Source organism: Chiloscyllium punctatum, chromosome 4, assembly GCF_047496795.1.
Source record: "Chiloscyllium punctatum isolate Juve2018m chromosome 4, sChiPun1.3, whole genome shotgun sequence".
Classification (NCBI taxonomy): Eukaryota; Metazoa; Chordata; class Chondrichthyes; order Orectolobiformes; family Hemiscylliidae; genus Chiloscyllium; species Chiloscyllium punctatum.
The window spans coordinates 98,376,139-98,399,019 of record NC_092742.1 but is presented as its reverse complement, the minus strand read 5'-3'; the positions used below and the strand labels follow the sequence as shown (position 1 = coordinate 98,399,019).

The 22,881-nt window shown below is 42.4% G+C and overlaps 1 protein-coding gene across 3 annotated transcripts in view; it reads right to left on the bottom strand.

The window, feature by feature from the left end:
- Nucleotides 1-22,881, bottom strand: part of ino80 (INO80 complex ATPase subunit) — a 217,764-nt gene that overhangs the window by 126,390 nt on the left and 68,493 nt on the right. For all 3 annotated transcript variants that reach the window (XM_072569373.1, XM_072569372.1, XM_072569374.1), the window contains exons 11-14: nt 6,883-6,950; nt 2,079-2,288; nt 1,545-1,625; nt 579-674 (exon numbers count right to left, since the gene is read on the bottom strand). In XM_072569373.1, coding sequence (XP_072425474.1) covers nt 579-674; nt 1,545-1,625; nt 2,079-2,288; nt 6,883-6,950 — 455 coding nt within the window. The remainder of the gene's footprint in view (nt 1-578; nt 675-1,544; nt 1,626-2,078; nt 2,289-6,882; nt 6,951-22,881) is intronic.

Sequence of the window (22,881 nt, the reverse complement as noted above, 5' to 3'; positions counted from 1 at the left end):
CCAGATCAGGTAAGGATGGCGACTTTCCTCACTCAAAGGCATTAGTGAGCCAGATGAGCTTTGCCAACAATGAATTCATGGTCATTATCGGACTCTTAATTCCAGGTTTTTACTGAATTCAAATTCCACCATCTGCCATGCCAGGAATCGAACCCAGGTGCCAGAACATGACCTGGGTCTCTGGATTAACCATCTCACAATGATACTACTAGGCCATTGCTTTTATCTCATTCCAGAGTATGGGTCCTGACAGCACCTGGCAAAGCCTGGTTCTGGCTTGTTACTGGCATAGCTCAGTCACAAACTACAGAATCTTGTTTGACCACTAGTTGTCATAAAAGCAGAATCGTAATATTTGAAATGCAACCTATAAAATGCATCCATATCTATGTCAGAATTCAGACTACAAAGAAAGCCTGGACAATAACAGGAGTGCTGAATCTGCACAAATTCCTTTAGCACTGACAGCTAGACATCTCCAACTTGAGTATTCTAAATGCAATAGGGATGTCCATAACATTCTAAGATTACAAAATTTAATTTCTTAAACACCAGCACTGCAGAGTCCTTTACATTACCTTGAATCGTGAAACAAATCTGGAGAATTCCTGATGCCAGTTGTTTAGTGTGGAGGCAGGAGAGATGATTAGAAATGGACCCCAAATATTTTCTCTCTGCATAAGAATCAAGTCAGTCAATAAATGTGCACTAAATTCAGTTAAACAAACAGATTCATTAAAATACTTTTTTTTGCATTAAGGGTTCAACAGCCTTCACCTCAGGTACCTAAATATGAGTGAAAGGGAGTGTTCTTAGTCCAAAGTTATAAGAAGGCAGTACTGAAGTATTAGACAAACAGCCAAATTCTCTCTCTTCAATTAAGCCAAAGCAACCATGGTGAATTCCAGTTTATGCACAAATCAGATTTACATTTGTGCTCAGCTATTTAATCATTTACAGCCTGTGCAACCAGAAAAGGTTGCTCAATCAGTTTATATATTGGGGTGAGAAATTAGGCAAGCATTGAGAATTAGCATGTACATAGTCTGCAGAGAATAGGGAAAGGCAGTTTGAATTTGAAATTGAGAGGAATTTGGTTGTGATTGAAGGTCTGTGTGAACCAGGGACTTTGATTAGCGTATTATTGCCATGGCTATCATTTCAACAATTTTGTGCATGAGGGTTTCTATGCAGCCGCTTTCCAAATGGTTGGACATCAATATTGGGAGTATGATTATACTGTGCCTACGCAGAGAATGTAGGATGGCAGTGCAGACAGCTTGACTTTACATTTGGTCCTTATTACACCTTAGCCATTTAGACATCTGATTTTTGTAACAACGGTGTGAAATTTATGCCAAATGACAGCAAGTAATCTACTGGATGAAAGTGGCAGGGAGATATGTTTAACTTGGATAATAGAGATAAAACAAAAATGAAGCTCCTTACAATTGCTACTGGAAGTCATCTAAAGCTCTGATGCTCAGAGCAAGACGTGCAGCAGTTTGAAATGATTTTAAACTCAAATACATCATAAATCTTACCTCAGCTAAATGTGCCAAGAAAGCAATGCTCTGTACGGTCTTCCCTAGACCCATCTCATCAGCCAGAATTCCATTGATACCCTGAAAGCAAAGAAAATTTAAATCAAGATCAAGCCATATGGAGACAGACTTGTGAATTCATATCAGACAGGTATTCACAGTTAAGGCAGCCAGATCTCCATTCAAACAGGTGCTATGAAATAGTACAAAAGGATACAAGTAATGATATCCCAAAGTTTGAAACTAGCTGTTAAGGTTGATGAGCTACCAAAGTCCTGTGCCACACAATGAGAAATTGAGAGTTTGGAAATGAGGCATCTACTTTGAATTACCTTCATGAAAAGAAGACCCTTCAGATCAATGCCTCTGGCAAGTGACCAAATGGTCTTGAGTGCATCATACTAGTCATTCAAAATTACTGACTCTTTCTCCCCACTGTTAAGCCACATAGCCTATCATGCACAATGGTGTGGCCAATGAGACTCTCGCCAATACTGAAGAGAAGAATCTCAGTCATGTGCACACAGATTTTACCTGCTCATAAAGGTTAGCCAGCCAATTCATGCCTTTCAGTTGGTAGGCTTTGAGCTTGCCATTGAACATGGAAGGCTGAGGAATGTCTTCACCAGCCCGAATGGAAGGGTTGGCCAAGCTGTAACTCTCCCCGAAACCAGTCCCCGACTCATTGGCTGCCCGCAATGCAGCCATGCGGCTCTCCTTTGCTTCCTCATCGAACAATCTGGTCTGAAAGCAAAAGTACATACAATGGTGGTCAACTGTGATATCAAGGACTGCAGTTTTAAGAACAACTTATTCGGAATTTAGTATAGTTGTGGATACTACCATCTATAGCAAGATATTCAGTGCACGAATTAGAATGTTGGTCTGTTGTCACACTGCCTGCTGGTGCAATAAAGCATCGGAGAGAGATAAAAACTCAGAATCCACATCTTCCACCACAGATTCAGTTACAATCTTATTTAGCCAGTGGAGGCTTTTCACTCTAATCTTTGCTCACACTTAGCTAACATAGTTGAGCATAAAATAAAAACAAAATTTATTACAGCAGCTAGGTATAATTTTCTAAGTTACAAACATTGTTCATTAACATAGAAAGTCCAAGAACAGAATAACAAACCAAGTGAACATGTCATGAGCAAATCCCTTCCATAAGACACAAAAGCCAGTTTAATCCTCTCCTATTGTATCAAAGTGCTATTTTCCAATAAGGACATATGAACATCAGCTGATGCAACTGAAAGTTTCACTACCCACAAGATTAGCGGTATCAATACAAGTTGACACACGGCACCAGTGCAGGAAAATATCCTCCTCCCTGGAATAAGGTAAACACAGCTTACAAGATGGGGATCATCTTTTAGCCATAATCCTTGTATTTCCCAATGGGTTTTCATTCTCTACAAACTCCAACTCATCCTTGTCAACATTGACTCTCTTCTGCACATCATCCCCATCTCAGACCTCGACTGATTCTCTGTCCGCAATACATTAAAGTCATTCACCTGCCAACCTGCCTTCCAACCTATTCACTGCCTTAAAATTTCCCTCCTTGCTTTCTGCTCTTCTTTTAACTCCAAATTTGCATAGCTCCAACCTTGAGTCTCTGTATCACTTCATTGCACTCTTTGCAACACCTCTTATTCATGTCCACCTCTCCATTTCTCCCTTCTCCCACCTGAAGACCTAATCTGTTTTTAAACTAAGCTTCAATCATTTTAATATGTGTTTCTTGGCATGATAACTGGTCACCTACATATTTCCAAAGGTACACGATAAAGTGCTGTACAAATGGCTTGCAAACGGCAAGGAGGTAGACGTGAACTGTAGTCTCTTAGACTATAGAAAAGTTTAAAATGAAATTGCCAAAGAGTTTGTCTTTGACTTTGTTCACAGAATATGGGTATTACTGACTAGGCCAGCATTTATTGCACATCCCCAAATGCCCCAAGAGCTGCCTTCTGGATCTGCTGACACCATTGAGGTGTAGAAACATCCACAGTGCTGTGAGGGAAGGAGTTCCAGGATTTTGGACCAGTGGCACCAAAAGGAACAGTGAAATAGTTCCAAATCAGCATGGCTGGTGGCTTGAAGGGGAACTTACTGATAGTGGCATTTAAATAGATCTACTGTCTTGTCCTCATAGGTGGTAGACCTTTTGAGGGTTAAGCAGAATCCAAAAGGATTCTAAAAGGTAACTAGGGACGTAACAGGGCCCCTGAATGATCAGCAAGACAGTCTGTGTGGAACTGCAGGAGTTTCTTTGGGGGGTGGGGGGGGGGGGGGGGGGGCGGGAAGAGAAGATACTTAATGAGTATTTTGCAGTGTTTACGGTGGAGAACGACATGGAAGAAATAGAATGTGGGGAAATAGATGGTGATATCTTGAAAAATGCCCATATTACAGAGGTGGTGCTGGATGTCTGAAAACACCAACAAGTGGATAAATCCCCAGGACCTGATCCGATGTACCCACAATTCTGTGGGAAGCTAGGGAAGTGATTAATGGTCCCCTTGTTAAGCTATTTCTATCTGTGGTAATCACAGGTGAGGTGTTGGCAAACTGGAGGTTGGCTAACGTGATGCCAACGTTTAAGGAAGGATGGTAAGGAAAAGCCAGTGAATTATAAACTGGTGAGCCTGATATCGATGGTGGGCAAGTTATTGTTGGCTATGTGGAGGCATAGGATTTCCACATATTTGGAAAGGCAAGGATTAGGGATTAAGGAGAGTCAACATGGCTTTGTGCACAGGAAATCATATCTCACGAATGTGATTTGAGTTTTTTTGAAGTAGTAACAAAGTGGATTTATGAGGACAGAGCTGTGGACATTATCTGTATGGACTTGAGTAAGGCATTTGACAAGGTTCCTCACAGTAGACTCGTTAGCAAGGTTAGATCATAGAATACACAGAAAACTAGCCATTTGGATATAGAACTGGCTCAAAGGTTGAAGACAGTGGTGGTGGAGAGTTGTTTTTCAGACTGGAGGCCTGTGACCAGTGGTGTGCCACAAGGATTACTGCTGGGTACACTGCTTTTCGTCATTTATATAATAATTCCAATGTGAACATAACAGGTATAGTTTGCAGAGGACACCAAATTGGAGGTGCAGTGGACAGCGAATAGGTTACCTCAGACTACAACAGGATCAGGATCGGATGTGTCATTGGGCTGAGGAGTGGCAGATGAAGTTTAATTTAGATAAATGTGAGGTGCTGCATTTTGGAAAGGCAAATCAGAGCAGGACTTATACACTTAATAGTAAGTTCCTGGGGAGTGTGGCTGAACAAACAGACCTTGGGGTGCAGGTTCATAATTCCTTGAAAGTGCAGTCACAGGTAGGTATGATATTGAAGACCATGTTTGGTACACTTTCCTTTATTGGTCAGAGTATTGAGCACAGGAGTTGGGAGGTCATGTTGCAGCTGTACAGGACATTGGTTTGGCCACTGTTGGAATATTGTGTGCAATTCTGGTCTCCCTCCTATTAGAAAGATGTTGTGAAACTTGACAGGGTTCAGAAAAGATTTACAAGGATGTTGCCAGGATTTGAGCTATAGGGAGAGGCTGAATAGGCTGGGGTTGTTTTTCCTGGAGCGTCGAAGGCTAAGGGGTGACCTTATAGAGGTTTACAAAATCATGAGGGTCATGGACAGGATAAATAGACAGAGTCTTTGCCCTAGTCCAGAACAAGTAGGCATAGGTTTAGGGTGAGAGAGGAAAGATTTAAAAGGGACTTAAGGGGCAACTTTCTCATACTGAGGGTGGTGCGTGTATGGAATGAGCTGCCAAAGGAAGTGGTGGAGGCTGGTACAATTACAATATTTCAAAGATATTTGGGTGGGTATATGAATAGGAAGGGTTTAGAGGGATATGGGCTAAGTGCTGGCAGGTTAGGTTAGGATATCTGGTTGGCATGAACAAGTCGCACAGAAGGGCCTGTTTCTGTGCTGGACATCTTTATGACTTTATTTAAAGTTGCTGTTGAAGGAGCTTTTGAGAGTTGCTGTAGTGCATCTTGTAAATAGCACACACTGCTACCACTATGTGGTAATGAAGGGAATGAACGTTCAAGGTGGTAGTTGAAATGGTAATCAAGTGGGAGGAACAGAGAAAATGCTGGAGAAATTCAGTAGATCTGGCTATATCTGCGGACAGAGAAACAGTTAATGTCTGGAGTCCAATACGATTCTTCGTTGAAGCTCCACCTCAGTATCAGTCTCCTGATTGAAGGAAGTATTCAAATGCATTGGATGCAGAGTTAGAGGTCTACAACACATGAAAAGGTTCTTGGGCCCTTCATGCTCATGCCAGTAAAAACCAACCGCCTAACTTTTGTAATCTCATTTTCCAGCAGATGGCACAGTCTCACTTGGTTTGGCATCACAAGAGCACATCTAAATACTTCTTAAATGTTATCAGGGTTTCTGCCTCTCCCACCCTTGCAGCCAGCAAATTCCAGATTTTCACCACCCTCTGGGTGAAAAGGTATTTCCTTACATTCCCTTTAAACCTCCTGCCCCTTACTTTAAATAGTCATCTCCTGATCATTGATCGCTCCACTACGGGATAATTTTATACGTATTATATTCTGCCTCAGTCTCCTCTGTTCCAAAGAAACCAACCGCAATCTTTCTTTTATCCCATCTTTCTTCATGACTGAAACTTTCCAGCCCAAACAACATTCTGGTAAATCTCCCCTGCACCCTCCCCACCCTCCGATAATGTGGATTCCAAACCTGCATACATAATTCTAACTGTGGCCAAACCAACATTCTCAGAAGGTTTACCAACTAATTCCTGGAATGGGTAGGGTGTCACTCTTTTGCTACAATAACTTTGGCTGGTGAGTGAAGGCAATCTCACCCCATGTTCTGGAGAAGCCAGATTTAAAAGGCACAAACAAACCCTCTGCTTGAATGTAAAACAGTAAACTAAATTGTATATTGTAATTCTGCAGTCAATGTCATAAGGGAGTAGAATGAATTCTTACAATTGAAACAACAATGTTTTGTTGCAGCAGAATAAAGGTGGTGGCATTTAGCTGTTATAACAAATAAGTAAGTGCCTCATGCTAACAACTGGTGCCCCAAGTGCATATCAAGTTCACTTTCAAGTACCCATATAACTCATTCCTGATCAGTGAACTTGCACAAATTTATATCCTGTACTGCTTCAAAACAGATCAGGTGAAATTATAGCACAAAACAAAACAAAAACTCATTAGCATGAAAAATGTTCTGCACACCAGGGACTGGGCTAGGAGAGTAACAAGTGGAACACAATCATCAACATAATGAAAACCTGAGCCACTCACTTTGGCTTGCTGCACTCGAAAGGCATCCTCTGCATTCTTCAGTGCCTGTGCTTTATAGTATTCACTATCTGCAAAACAGAGAATAACACACACAATAAAATCATAAGAGTACATGGTAATTTCCCCACTGGGGTTCAGATTGGTAAAAAATGCCAAGTTCACCTTGCTAGTTACCGAGAACAGTGCTACTCAACCAATGGGGTACATCCCTCTGTCTGAATGTGAAGTCTATCAAGGTGGGGGGGAATTATAAAAATAAACAATGAAATAAAAAGGCATGAAGCTAAGAATTAAGATATATATTAGCTACTCAATTGTCAGTGGAAGACAGCAAGGACATTTGGATACAGATGGTACTGCAGTGGTATTCCCTGAAAGACAGGGAGCTTGTAGGTGCCATCACCCTTAGGGTGAAAAGCTGCTTCCTTACATTCCCTCTAAACCTCCTGCCCCTTACTTTAAATCACTGTCACCTGGTCACTGATCGCTCCGCTATGGGATAATTTTGACAAAATGCCTGATGACATCGAAGATGTACAGGGTTAAGAAACACTGACCTGGACACTCAGATAAGATGTGCAACTACATCCTTGAACCTTACTGCAAGCTCAGCACCAGAGAACCAAGACGTGACCCTTTAAATGTCCTATCTACAATTCAATGTCGGAGAGATTGCACAAAATAGAGGACAATAATAAACTTATAAGTTGTGTTTTGAGATTACGAGAAATAATTCCACCACAGCCCACATCCTCATCACCCCTGGATTCACTTGCCCCTCTCCCAACTCAAATGGCTCCACTCCAATCTCAACCCCTCTTACCTCAGATGACCGCCCACCTCCCCAACTACATTTGTCTACCTCATCTACCACTTTACCTTCCTGCACATCCCCAAACCTTGGCTTCAGCTTGATATAAATGCTGCTATCGTGAAAAGTGCCCATATTGCAGAAGAGGTGGTGCTGGACATCTTAAAATGCATCAAGGTGGATAAATCCCTGGGACCTGATAAAGTGCATCCAGACTCTGTAAAAAGCAAGGGAAGAGATTGCTAGGCCCTTTGCTGAGATATCTGTATCATTAGTCGCCATGGGTGACATGCCATAAGACTAGAGGTTGGCTATTATGGTGCCGTTATTTAAGAAAGGTGGCAAAGAATGCCAGGCAACTATAGACTGGTGAGCCGCACTTCAGGACTGGCTAAGTTGTTGCAGGGAATTCTGAGGACAGGATTTACATTCATTTGGAAAGGCAAGGACTGATTAGAAATAGTCAACATTGGGAATCTGGTCTCACTAACTTGATTAAGTTTCTTGAAGTGACAAATATAGTTAAAGGCAGAGTGGTAGACAATGTTTTCTCAGTACTTCAGCAAGACATTCAACAAGATTCCATATGAGTATACTAGTTAGCAAGGTTAGATCAATGGAATCCCAGTGAAGCAAGCCAACGGGATACAAAATTGGCTCAAAAGGTAGGTGGCAGGATGGTGCTGGAGGATTGCTTTTCGGATTGGAGGCAGTGACCAGTGGTGTGCCACAAGGATTGGTGCGAGGTCCACTGCTTTTCATTATTTATTTAAATGATTTGGATAGGAACATAAGAGGTTGCTAAGCCTACAGATGAAGCAAATATTGGACAACAAAGAAGGTTATGTCAGAGTACAACATGACCTTGGTCAGATGAGCCAACAGACCAAAGACTGGCAGATGGAGTTTAATCTGGATAAATGAAAGGCATTGCTTTTGGTTAGGCAAATCAGGGCAAGATGATTACAGTTAATGTTAAGGTCTTGGGGAGTGTTGCCAACCAAAGAGGCCAAAGGGTGCAGCTGCATAGTTCCTTAAAAATAAAATTGCAAAATGATGGATGGTAAAGAAGGCATTTGACATGCTTGCCTTCATTGGTCAGTGCACGGAGTACAGATGTTGGAATATCATCTTGTGGCTGAACAGGACATTGGTGAGGCCACTTTTCGAATACTATGCTCAATCTAGTCTCCCTGCTGTAGCAAAAATGGTGTGTAACTTTAAAAGGGTTCAGAAAAGATTACAAGGATATTGCCAGGGTTGGAGGGTTTAAGCTATAAGGAAAGGTTGAATAGGTGGTGCATTTTCCCTCTAGAATGTTATAGCCTTAGAGAGGTTGATAAAATCGTAAAGAGCATTGTCAGTGCCAACAGTCAAGGTTTTGCACCCCCAGGGTAGGGGAGTCCAAAACTGGAGGGCATAGGTATAAAGTGAGAAGGGAAAATTTAAACAGGACCCAAGGGGCAACTTTTTCACACAGTGAGTGGTGTGTATATGCTACAAGCGGCTAGAGGAAGTGAAGGTGGCTGGTACAATTACAACATTTAAAAGGCATCTGGATGGGTACGTGAGCAGGAATGGTTCAGGTAGACATGGGGCTAAAGCTGGCAAGCATGACTGAATTAATTTAGGATATCTGGTTGACATGGATGAGTTGGACCAAAGGGTCTGTTTGTGTACTATATAACTTTGATTATAAAAATGATTTTGCAGTTAAGAAGAAAGGCAAATGACATACACTGAGTTTGAGGAGAGAAGAGGGGCATGGTCAGGTGAAAATGGGAAACTGAAATCATGACTGAAAAGGAGAAACATTGGAGATTTCGTAAAGCAAGCTTGAGCTGGCAAAGCACAAAGGGAGGAGAACAGAATTCCTTAAGGCATTACCATACTAAGTAAACAATCGTCACCAATGTTCAGAGTATAGGGACCAATATTTCAAAGGAAAATCTGACTGGTATGTTTTAAGATTTAGGACACTCAGGCCTGGTGTGAAGTCAGTCATAAAGCAATTTAAAAAAAAACAAGAGCAACAAACTTGGACATGAAGAATAAAAAATGTTAAAAACTGCCAACCAAAACTAAAATTGTGTATGATGGAATAATCATAACAGTACTCTCAGTATCTGAGGGAGAACAGGTTCTCAGTTGGGTGGGACACTCCATCAGGGCAAGTGCTCTATTCACAGAGTACATCTGTGACAGGTGAAATGCAAAGACCTGTGAGTAAAAGGCAAGAATGTAAACTACACAAAGCATAAAAGACTGTAAATGACCATGTATACATGCAGGTACGCAAAATAAGATTTCAACACAATTTTTATCTGTTACACTGTTCTCTGCGCTGAGACGGACCGAATAACTCATCGAGAAGGTTGTGGGATCAGGAAAATGAGAGAAAAATACTCAACTTGAATTCCCAAAACAAGGATAATCTTCTGTTTGGCAGATTCCCTAACAGCCTTTTTTACAACCTACACGTTATACAAGAGTTCTGTTGAGGTGTAGCTCGTTTCAGGGTCAGCTATCATTAATTTCTACATATTGGTCACCAGCTGTGTATCTGGGTCTGTAAAGACCAAACTGTTTACCAACCCCTTAAAAAGAGATCACAGAATATAAAGGGAAAAAGGTTCCACACCTATGCTTTTGATCATTCTTGGGTTGAATAACTCCAGAGTTAAAGCTTCTATCCAGAAATTCACCATGGCTAGGGATAGCTTACTCAGTATCTCGCAGTCTGCATGCCTTCCAAACTAATTTGGCTAGGGGTCATCATTCACATCAAACCATGAGAGAGAAATAGAAAGATGCATTTGGAAAGGGTATACAGAGAACTGAGAAAAGCAAAAGAACTAAAAGTTTAAAAAGTTTTTTTGTGATCTGAAAAGTTGTCCTTATAAAGATGCTTTAGCAACATTCACAAATTCAAAGACGTGTTATGACACAAAGGAGCCGTCTGGCTAGAATGTCTGCATTGGATTTCTGTACAAGCATCAAGATTTAGTGTCACTTTCCAGCCCATCTCTTTAAATAATCATTCTCACCTCACATTTGCTACAGTACTTAGATACAGCTGAATGGCTTGCTTGACCACTTCAAAAGCCAGTTAACAGTCAACCATACTGCTGAGCTTTCAGAGTCATACGTAAACCAGATTAGGTCTGAATGGCACAGTTCCTTCCCTGAAGAAAATTAGTGAACCAGATGGGTTATGACAACCTATAATGGTTACATGGATGACTATGGGTTAGATTTATATCCCAGATTTTCTTATTGAATTCACATTTCACCACCAACCATGGTGGGTTTCAAACCCACGTCCCAGAAATATTAATCTGGTGTTCTGGATTAGTAGCATAGTAACACTACCTACTTTGTCACTGCCTCTCCCTTTAAAGAGAATTGTGCATACATTTCAATGCAAAGAAAAATTACATGAGAAAATTATGGGGAAAGAGATTAATTGCATAGCTTGATAAAAAAAGCCAATACAATCATGATGGGCTGAAGGGATTCATTGGGTGAACTGTTCTGAAGCATCTATTCACTTTCTACATAACAGTCGCAATGAATGTTCAGTGCGGAGAACAGGGTGCAGCTGGGTTTTTTTATTTGTTTCTTTGGATACATTTTGTGAAACAAGGCAAATTTGCCAAGTCACATCACATCAACATGTTTAGGCATCAATTTTTAATTGCTGGCAAGTGTGAAAGGATTTGTTATGTAGTGCTTCGGAGATGTTAGGGCAGGTGTGCAATCACAGCCTAGTGTCAAGACCACACTGTGCGTAAATTCAAATCCCAGGTTTTCTACTTTGTCCTTATATCCTAAGCACTTCTACCTGCTTTGTGGTTTAGAGCACACACAGGCATGGGTGACCATGGAGCTTAAGGAGTATGAAACATGGTTTTATGGTCTTAGTATAGGCTTTGACAAGGACAGTCGACAATGAGGATTTTTAAGAGATTTGTGTCATTTTACCAACCTACAAACTCCTAGTTTCTTTAAAAAATTTGAATGCCTAGGTTTTCTGTGCATTACAAAGTCAAAGCACCAAAGGCTTGGTGATTGATGCTCTCCTGTCTGTTTAATCTAGACATTTGGGGCAGAGGAACTGAATACTCTTTATGCAAATTCTTGGCAACAACAGCATGGAGCAAAAAAGCTTCAACCGGTAAATTTCAACCGGGGGAATAAAAAAGGTACAGACTCTGAAACATCATTCAAACGCAAAATTTTCATATAATGTAAAAGATAAGGAACAGGAGCAAGCCATTATGCCTCCTGAGCCTGCACAACTATTCAACAGGATCACAGTTGATGACATTCCTCACGATCACATTCCTGCACTTCCCCAAAAAAACCTTGATTCTCTGACTGATCAAGAATCCATCTCAGCTTTAAAATATACACAAAAGACTCTTCCCCCACAGCTCTCTGGAGCAAGGAGTTCCAAAGAGACAACCTTCAGAGAAGAAATTCTTCATCTCAGTCTTCCATTGGCACCCCTTTATTCTAAGGCAACGTCGTCCTATCCTCGGTTCTCTCATGAGGGAAAACATCTTCTCAGTATTTACCCTGTCAATCCCATTAAGAATCCCATGTGTCAAAGAGATCCTTTCTCATTCTTCTAAATTCCAGTGAGCAGAGCCCCAAACTGTAACCTTTGCTTATAAGACAATCTCTCCATAGCGGCATCATCCTAGAGAACCTTCTTTGAACTGTCTCTAAATGAAATAATATAGTACTCCTGATGTGATCTCACCAACACCTTGTACAGTTGCAGGAAGACTTCCCCACTCTCATACTCCAGCCCACTTGAAAGGAGAGCCAATATTCCATTTAGCTAGCCTTCCTAAATGCTGCACCTGTACGCCTGCTTTCTTAGTGCACAAGTACCCAAGGCCTTGTGTCGTAGTTTTCTCCATTTAAAAAAACATATCCGGTTCTTCTCCATCCAAAATGAGTAACTTCACACTTTCCACATTATACTCCATTTGTCAAATTTTTGCCTGTTTATCTAACCTATCAATCTCTCTCTAAACTGTTCGCATCCTGCATTTTCATTTAATCACCTTGCTGACTGGCCAATTCTCTAACCATACCTCCAACATGAGCTCTTACATTAGGACTTAACGTGTTACAATCTACTGGTTTCTCTCTATCCACCATTTGAGACTTCCTCAAAAGGCAAGTAAATTAGTCGATAAAATTTTCCTTTCATGAAGCCATGTTGATTCTGCTCGATTAGATTATGAATTTCCCAATGTGCTATTACTTCCTCAGTGGTTCCAACATTTTCCCCCCCCCACAATAGATGTTATTTTAATTGGCCAATAATTACTCAATTTCTGCCTTTTTAGTAGGGATGCCATATTGACAGTTTTTCAGTATTTCTGCACAATCCAAGGATTTTTGGAGAATTACAACCAATTCTTCCACTTTTCCCTGTAGCTGCTTATTTTAAGATCCTAGGGTGGAAGCCATCCACTCTAGAAGCGCACCTGCTTTTAGCCTCATTGACTAAAGTAGTATTATGAGATAGCCTAAGTGCTGAATGCCTCTCCATATTCTTTAGTATTAATAGCATGTTCAAAGTATCCTCTGCATAAAAACAGATGAAAAATGTCTGCTTAACTCCAGTGCCATTTTTTTATTCACTACAATCATCTCCCAGGTTAATTTTCTATGGGACCGATGATCACTTCAGGACTCCACCTCCGTTTGTGTGTGTTTAATGAAGCTCTAATTGCCACTTTTCATATTCCTTGCTAGTTTGTCCATGTAGTTTATTTTCTCATTTCATTACCTTTTTAGACCTCCCCTGTTGAATTCTTTATTTATCCCAATTCAGGACTATCACTGACTTTTATCTCAGTATATATTTTTCCTTTTAATTTAACACTCTTCCTAACTCCCCTGATTAGCTGCGGTTGTTTCATCCCTCTCAGAATCTTTTTTTCTTATTAGGATGCACTTTGTTCAAAGTCTTAAATTACCACCTTAAATGTCTGCCACTGCTTGCCTATGTCTTCCCTGCTCATCTATCTGCCCAGTCTGCTTTAGCTAACTCTACCTTCATTTCATTGCAATTCCCTTAAAAGTTATTTCCAACATAAGTTTCTCACTGTCAAATTCAATGTTAAATTCTACGATGTTATGAATGTTGCTACCTAGGGCATCTTTTACTCAGAGGTCATTTATTATACCTGCTTCATTATGAATCATTAGATTAAAGATAGCCTGATTGGCTCAATAACTTATTAGTCTATGAAATTATCCCAAATAGTGTCAATGAATTCATTACCACAGCTATCTTTTCCAACTTGACTCATCCAACTAATTTGGAGATTGTTGTTTTATTTTTAAACATGGTCCTATTTATTGATTCATATCCTTTCCTCCAGTATGGCTACTGCTTTGTTTTTATTTTTGGTGTGAGGGGAATCCATACATCATCCGTCCCAATATCTTATTGCCTTTGCTGTTACTTATCTTGACCAAACAGAGCCTACATCAGAACCTTGATCATCTCTCACAACTGTCCTCATTTTATCTCTCATTAACAGTGGTTCCCCACCAACTTTTCCTTCATTTCTGTCCTTCCATATGAAATAGCTTTCCAGGTATCTAGTTTGTCAAGCCATCTTATAAATTTTACATATTTCACTGAACTCTCTGGAATATAAGCTACTTGAAGGACCAGGCTACAAAGGACTGGTGTGCTGCATGCACAATGAAGCCCACTTTTTCTCGAATTACAATCACTGAGAAACCAAGTACGCTCAAGGTAGGTCATTAAGAATCTTATCCCCAGGAATTATTAGCGAATATTGTCTTTTCTCCAGAATCTTTCTTTGGGAGCAGTATTCTGTAAGGAGACATTTTCATGAAGATCTCCACATATCTCATTAAACCAGAAACTGCCAGACTACTGGACTACTGCTTGCTAAACGAGTTATGGTTGCAGCTGTTTAAGTGCAATATTGGAGGCTCACGATGAAAATTAAAGGGAACGCATCCACACCAAAGAATTATCTGAGACAGAAAACAACAATATCAGGAATAAAAGAATGACTGGAGAAAAATTAGGGCCAAAGATAGTTGTGGGAAGTTGTGCATGCAGTCAGAGGAGATAGGGGAAGTGCTAAATGAATATTTTTCACTAGTATTCACACTGGAAAAAAAAACGCTGTCGACAAGAATCTGGAGATACAGGCTACTATACCAGATGGGATTGAGGTTCATAAGTGGGGGGAGGGAGCAATTCTGGAAAGTGTGAAAATAGCTAAGTCCCGTGGGGCAGATAGGATTTATCACAGGATTCTCTGGGAAGCCAGGGAGGAGATCGCAGAGCCTTTGGCTTTGATCTTTACGTTGTCATTGTCTACAGGAATAGTGCCAGAAGACTAAATGATAGCAAGTGTTGTCCTCTTGTTCAGGAAGGGGAGTAGGGACAAACACTTATATCGTGCAATTCTGGTCTCCTTCCTATTAGAAGGATGGTGTGAAACTTGAAAGGGTTCAGAAAAGATTTATAAGCATGTTGTCAGGGTAGGAGGATTTGAGTTATTGAGAGGGGTTGAATAGACTAGGGCTATCTTCCCTGGAGCGGAGATTGAGGGGTGACCTTATAGAGATTTATAAAATCATGAAGGGCGTGGATAGGATAAATAGACAAAGTCTTCTCCCTGGGGTGGAGAGGTGACTTCTCTCCCTGGAGAGAAGTCCAAAATCATCTTTAGGGTGAAAGGGTGAAGATATAAAAGAGACCTAAGGGGCAATGTTTTCACACAGAGGGTGGTGCATGCATGGAATGAGCTTCCAGAGGAAGTGGTCGAGGCCAGCACAATTGCAACATTTAAAAGGCATCTGGATGGGTAAATGAATAGGAAGAGTTTGGAGGGATATGGGCCAGGTTCTGGCAGGTGGGACTAGATTGGGTTGGGATATCTGGTTGTCATGGACGGGTTGGACCAAAGGGTCTGTTTCCATGCTTGTTCATCTCTATGACTCTAAATGAAGCTTAATGCAGAAAGCATGAAGTGATTCACTTTGGAAGGAGTAATAGGAATAGAGAGTACTGGGTTAATGCTAAGATTCTCAGCAGTATAGATGAGCAGAGAGATCTCTGTGTTCATGTTCATAGGTCCCTGAAAGTTGCCACCCAGGCTGATAGGGTTGAAAAAGTGGCAGATGGTGTATTAGTTTTTAGTGGTAGAGGGACTGAGTTTCAGAGCTGCAGCTGTACAAAATTCTGGTGTGGCCGCACTTGGGGTATTGCATAGAGTTCTGGTGGTCGCATTATATGAAGGATGCTGAAGCTTTGCAAAGGAGTCAGAGGCGATTTACTAGGATGTTGCCTGGTATGGAGGGAAGGTCTTATGATGAAAGGCTGAGGGACTTGAGGCTGCTTAATTTAGAGAGAAGGTTAAGAGGTGACTTAACTGGGACATAAAAGATAAGAGGGTTTGATAGGCTGGACAATTATAGCCTATTTCCTCAGATAGTGATGGTTAGCACGCGGGGACAGCTTTAAATTGAGGGTTGATAGGTATAGGACAGACATCAGAAATAGTTTCTTTACTCAGTAGCAGGAATGTGGAATGCCCTACTTGCAACAGTAGAAGACTCACCAACTTTAAGGGCATTTAAATGGTCACTGGATAAACATATGGATGAAATGGAATAGTGTGGGATAGATAGGCTTTAGAATGGTTCCATTTTTACAGAGCGGCGAGTAGAGAAGGTGAACTGAAGCAAGGGCTGCCGGGAAGGTAAGGGCTTAATTTATATTTGGGCAGTGGCATCTCCCTCCTGTCCCCCTCCTCTAACCGCAAGAAAAAGACTCTGAGGTAAGACTTTTATTTTTTCTTTGTCTGGTTTTAGTTAGTTCATATAAAGCTAAGCTTACAATGGCAGGGGACCTCAGACACATGCCTCTTGCTTGATGTGGGAGTTTAGGAATGTGGCTGACATTCCTGACTCTTACACTTGCAAGAAGTGCGTCCAGCTGCAGCTCTTGTTTGACTGCATGACGGCTCTGGAGCTGCAGATGGACTCACTTGGAGCATCTGCAATGCTGAAGAGATTGTGGATAGCAAGTTTAGTGAACTGGTCACACCGCAGGTTAGAATTGCGGAGGGAGACAGTGAATGGGTGACCAAAAGGCAGAGAAAGAGTAGGAAGGCAGTGCAGGTGTCTCCTGTGGTCATCTCCCTCCAAAACAAGTATACCTTTTTGGATATTGTTGGGGGAGATGGCTCACCAGCAGAAGGTAGCAGTTGTCAAGATCATGGCAGGAACTGCTGTTCAGAAGAGCGGGAAGGTGACTCGTAGGGCTATAGTCATAGGGGATTCTACTGTAAGGGGAGTAGGTAGGTGGTTCAGTGGCCAAAAACGGGACTCCCGGATGGTACATTGCCTCCCAGGTGCCTAAGTCAGGGATGTCACAGATTGGCTGCAGAGCATTTTAAAAAGGGGAGGATGAACAGCCAGTTGTCTTGGTGCATATAGGCACCAACGATAAGTAAAAAACGAGATGAGGTCCTGAAAGAAGAATTCAGCGAGCTAGGAGAGAAGTTAAAGAGGAGGACCTCAAAAGGTAGTGATCTCGGGATTAATACCAGTGCCACGTGCTAGCCAGGGTAGAGATGAAAATAGGCAGGATGAACACGTGGCTTGAGGGATGGTGTAGGGAGGGAGGGGTTTAGATTTGTTGGGCATTGGGACCAGTTCTGGGGAAGGTGGGAGTATTACAAAATGGACGGTCTACATCTGAACCAGACGGGAACCAATGTCCTTGGGGGAGTTTTTGCTACTGCTGTTGGGGAAGTTTTAAACTAATGTGGCAGGGGGCTGTGAACCAGAAGAGAAAACAAGTAGGCAGCGAGGAGATGAACACAAAAGAACTGGTGGCCTGAAATGCACCTACTTTAATGCAAGGAGTATAGTGTTTAAGGGAGACAAACTTAGGGCTTGGATTGGTGCCTGGGAGTATGACGTTATTGCAATCACAGAGACTTGGTAGAAGGAAGGGCATGATTAGCAACTAAATGTTCCAGGATATAGACGCTTCAGACAGGATAGGGAGGGAAGTAAAAGGTGGGGGACAAGAGTTCAATTGCTGGTCAGGGATGATATCGCCGCAGTACTAAAGGAAGACACTATGGAGGTCTTGGGTAGTGAGGCATTATGGGTGGAGCTGAGAAATCAGAAGGGTGCAGTTAACATTGTTGGGGCTGTATTACATGCCTCCCAACTGTGAGCCTGAGGTCGAAGAACAAATAGGTAAACAGACTATGGAAAGATGTAGAGGCAATAGGGTAGTGGTGATGGGAGATTTTAATTTTCCCAACATTGACTGGGGTACACTTAGTTTCAGAGGTCTGGATGGGGTAGAATTTGTAAGAAGCATCTCGGACAGTTTTCTAGAGCAGTATGTCAATAGTCTGATGAGGGAAGGGGCCATATTGGACGTGGTACTGGGGAACGAGCCAGGACAGGTGGTAGAAGTTGCAATGGGGGATTTCTTTGGGAGCAGTGACCACAATTCTGTCGGTTTTAGAATCCTCTTAGATAAAGATGAGTGGTTCCAAGGGAAGAGTACTAAACTGGGCCAAGGTCAATTATATCAAAATTAGGCAGGAGCTTGGAAATGTGGATTGGACACAGCTATTTGAAGGGAAGTCCACATTTGATATGTGGGAGGCTTTCAAAGATAGGTTAAAGATAGTGCAGGATAGGCACGTCCCGTTGAAGGCAAAGGATAGGAAGGGCAAGATTAGTGAACCATGGATGACAGGAAAAATTGTACGACTAGCCCAGAGGAAAAGGGAAGCAGCTAAGAACAGAACGGGCTCTGGAGGAATATTGAAAGAGTAGGAGAAGTCTTAAATGAGGAGTCAAGTGGGCTAAAAGGGGTCATGAAATAGCAGTAGCTGGCAGAATTAAGGAGAATCCCAAAGCATTTTATTCTTACCTAAGAAGCAAGTGGGTAACTAGAGAAAGGATTGGTCCACTAAAGGATAATGAAGGAAGGCTGTGTCGAACCTGAGCGAATGAGTGAGCTTCTCAATGATTATTTTGCATCAGTGTTCACTGAGAGGAACATTATGAATCTTGAGATTAGAGACAGAAGCTTGATTAGTCTGGATTACGTTGACAGAAATAGGGAATATGTGTTAGGTAGGCTAAAGGTTAAGGTGGATAAATCCCCAGGACTGGATGGAATGTTTCAGATTGCTGAGGGCACAGAGAAAGAGAAAAGCTGGGGCCCTGACAGATAAGTTTGTGGCATCCTTAAATACAGGTGAGGGTGCCGGAGGACTGGAAGGTTGATCATTTTGTTCCCCTGTACAAGAAGGGTGTATGGATATTCTGGGTAACTACAGATCAGCGAGCTTGACGTCGGTGGTGGGGAAAGTTGCTGGAGAGGGCACTGAGGGATAGGATCGATTTTATATAAAGAAAAGAATGGGCTTATCAGTAATAGGCAACATGGTTTTGTGCAGAAGAACGTGCCTTACCAACTTGAGAGAGATCTTCGAAGAAGTGAGCAAGTTGATCAATGAAGGAAGGGATGTTGATGTCATATACATGGACTTTAGTTAGGCATTTGATAAGGTTCCCCATGGTAGACTAACAGAGAAAGTGAAGTCACATGGTGCACAGGGTGTTCTAGCTAGGTGAATAAAGAACTAGTTGAGCAACAGGAGACAGTAGTAGTTGAACGGAGTTTCTTGAAGTGGAGAAAGGTAACCCAATGGCGTTCCACAGGGGTCAGTGTTGTTTGTGATATACTGAAGTGATCTAGAAGAGGGCATTGTTGGTATGATCAGCAAGTTTGCAGATGACACAAAGATTGGTGGAGTAGCAAAAAGCATAGGGGACTGTCAAAGAATACAGGAGGATATAGATTGACTTGAGAGTTGGGCAGAAAAGTGGCAGATGAATTTCAATCCAGACAAATGTGAGCTGATATATTTAGGCAAGACTAATTCTAGAGCAAATTATACAATGAATGGAAGAGCCTTGGGAAATGTTGATGGACAGAGAGATCTGGGAGTACAGTTCATTGTACCCTGAAGGTTGCTGCACAGGTGGACAGAGTGGTCAAGGAGGCATGTGTATGCTTGCCTTCATTGGATGGGGTATTGAGTATAAGAGCTGGCAAGTAATGTTAAAATTATACAAGACGTTGGTTCGGCTTCATTTAGAATACTGGTTGCCACATTACCAAAAGGATGTGGATGCTTTGGAGAAGGTGCAGAGAAGGCTTACGAGGATGTTGCCTGGTATGGAAGGCACTAGCTATGAAGAGAGGTTGAGTAGGTTAGGTTTGTTTTCATTAGGAAAAAGGAGATTGAGGGGGACCAGAGTGAGGTTTACAAAATAGAGACAAGCTTTTACCCCGGGGTGAATGATTCAATAACAAAAGGTCACGCATTCAAGGTGAGGTGTGGAAAATTTAAGGGAATACACGCGGCAAGTACTTCACACAGAGGGTAGTGGGCATCTGGAACATGTTGGCAGCAGAGGTGGTAGAGGCAGGCACGGTAGATTCATTTAAGATGCGTCTGGACCGATGCATGAGTAGGTGGGGAGCAGAGGGATACAGATGCTTAGGAATTGGGTTACAGAACATAGAACATAGAAGCACTGTTGCCTCACAGCGCCAGAGACCCGGGTTCAATTCCCGCCTCAGGCTACTGACTGTGTGGAGTTTGCACGTTCTCCCCGTGTCTGCGTGGGTTTCCTCCGGGTGCTCCGGTTTCCTCCCACAGTCCAAAGATGTGCAGGTCAGGTGAATTGGCCATGCTAAATTGTCCATAGTGTTAGGTAAGGGGTAGATGTAGGGATATGGGTGGGTTGCGCTTCGGCGGGGCGGTGTGGACTTGTTGGGCTGAAGGGCCTGTTTCCACGCTGTAAGTAATCTAATCTAATCTAATCTAAAAAGAATACAGCGCAGTACAGGCCCTTCGGCCCTCGATGTTGCGCCGATCAAAGCCCACCTAACCTACACTAACCCACTATCCTCCATATACCTATCCAATGCCCGCTTAAATACCCATAAAGAGGGAGAGTCCACCACTGCTACTGGCAGGGCATTCCATGAATTTACGACTCGCTGAGAGAAGAACCTACCCCTAACATCAGTCCTATATCTACCCCCCCTTAATTTAAAGCTATGCCCCCTTGTAATAGCTGACTCCACACGTGGAAAAAGGTTCTCACTGTCAACCCTATCTAACCCCCTAATCATCTTGTACACCTCTATCAAGTCACCCCTAAACCTTCTTTTCTCCAATGAAAACAACCCCAAGTGCCTCAGTCTTTCCTCATAGGATCTTCCTACCATACCAGGCAACATCCTGGTAAACTTCCTCTGTACCCGTTCCAGTGCCTCCACATCCTTCCTATAGTATGGCGACCAAAACTGCACACAATATTCCAGATGCGGCCGCACCAGAGTCTTAAACAACTGCAGCATGACCTCAGGACTCCGGAACTCAATTCCTCTACCAATAAAAGCCAGTACGCCATATGCCTTCTTCACTGCACTATTTACCTGGGTGGCAACTTTCAGAGATCTGTGTACATGGACACCAAGATCCCTCTGCTCTTCCACACTACCAAGTATCCGACCATTAGCCCAGTACCCCATCTTTTTGTTACTCTTACCAAAGTGAATCACCTCACACTTAGCTACATTGAACTCCATTTGCCACCTTTCTGCCCAGCTCTGCAGCTTCTCTATATCCCGCTGTAACCTGCCACATCCTTCCTCACTGTCTACAACTCCTCCGACTTTCGTATCATCCACAAACTTGCTCACCCAACCTTCTAACCCTTCCTCCAGGTCATTTATAAAAATGACAAACAGCAATGGTCCCAAAACAGATCCTTGCGGAACACCGCTAGTGACGGCACTCCAAGATGAACCTTTGCCATCTACCCTCTGTCTTCTTCCAGCCAGCCAATTCCTAATCCAAACCTCCAACTCACCTTCAATGCCATATCTCTGTATTTTCTGCAGTAGCCTACCATGGGGAACCTTATCAAACGCCTTACTAAAATCCATATATACTACATCTACCGCTTTCCCCTCATCTATCTCCTTAGTCACCTTCTCAAAGAATTCAATAAGGTTTGTGAGGCACGACCTGCCCTTCACAAAACCATGCTGACTATCCTTGATCACATTATTCTTATCCAGACGTGCATAAATCCTATCCCTTACAATTCTCTCTAAGACTTTGCCCACAACAGAAGTGAGACTCACTGGCCGATAGTTACTAGGATTATCCCTACTCCCCTTTTTGAACAAGGGAACCACGTTGGCTAGCCTCCAGTCCTCTGGCACTACTCCTGTAGACAAAGAGGACACAAAAATCAAGGCCAATGGCTCTGCAATCTCCTCCCTTGCTTCCCAGAGAATCCTAGGATAAATGCCATCAGGCCCAGGGGACTTACCTATTTTCACCCTTGCCAGAATTTCCAACACCTCTTCTCTACATATCTCAAAGCCATCCATTCTACTTATTCGTGCCTCAGTATTCATATCGACAACAATGTCCTGTTCCTGAGTGAATACTGACGAAAAGTATTCATTCAGTGCCTCCCCAATCTCTTCAGCCTCCACACGCAACTTCCCATTACTATCCTCGATTGGACCTATTCCTACCCTAGTCATTCTTTTATTCCTAACATACCTATAGAAAGCCTTAGGGTTTTCCCTAATCCTACCAACTAAGGACCTTTCATGTCCCCTCCTTGCTGCTCTTAGCTCTCTCTTCAGGTCCTTCCGGGCTACCTTATAACTCTCAATCGCCCCTATTGAACCTTCACGCCTCATCTTTACAAAGGCCGCCCTCTTCCATATAACAAGGGATTCCAATTCCTTATTAAACCAAGGCTCCCTCACACGACCCTTTCCTCCCTGCCTGATAGGTACGTACTTATCAAGGACACTCAATAGTTGCTCCTTGAACAAGTTCCACATATCAATTACTCTCTTGCCTTGGAATCTACTTTTCCAATCCACACATCCTAAGTCATGCCTCACCGCATCATAATTTCCCTGCCCCCAGCTATAACTCTCGCCCTGTAGTACACACTTATCCCTCTCCATCACTACAGTAAAAGTCACCGAATTGTGGTCACTGTCCCCAAAGTGCTCACCT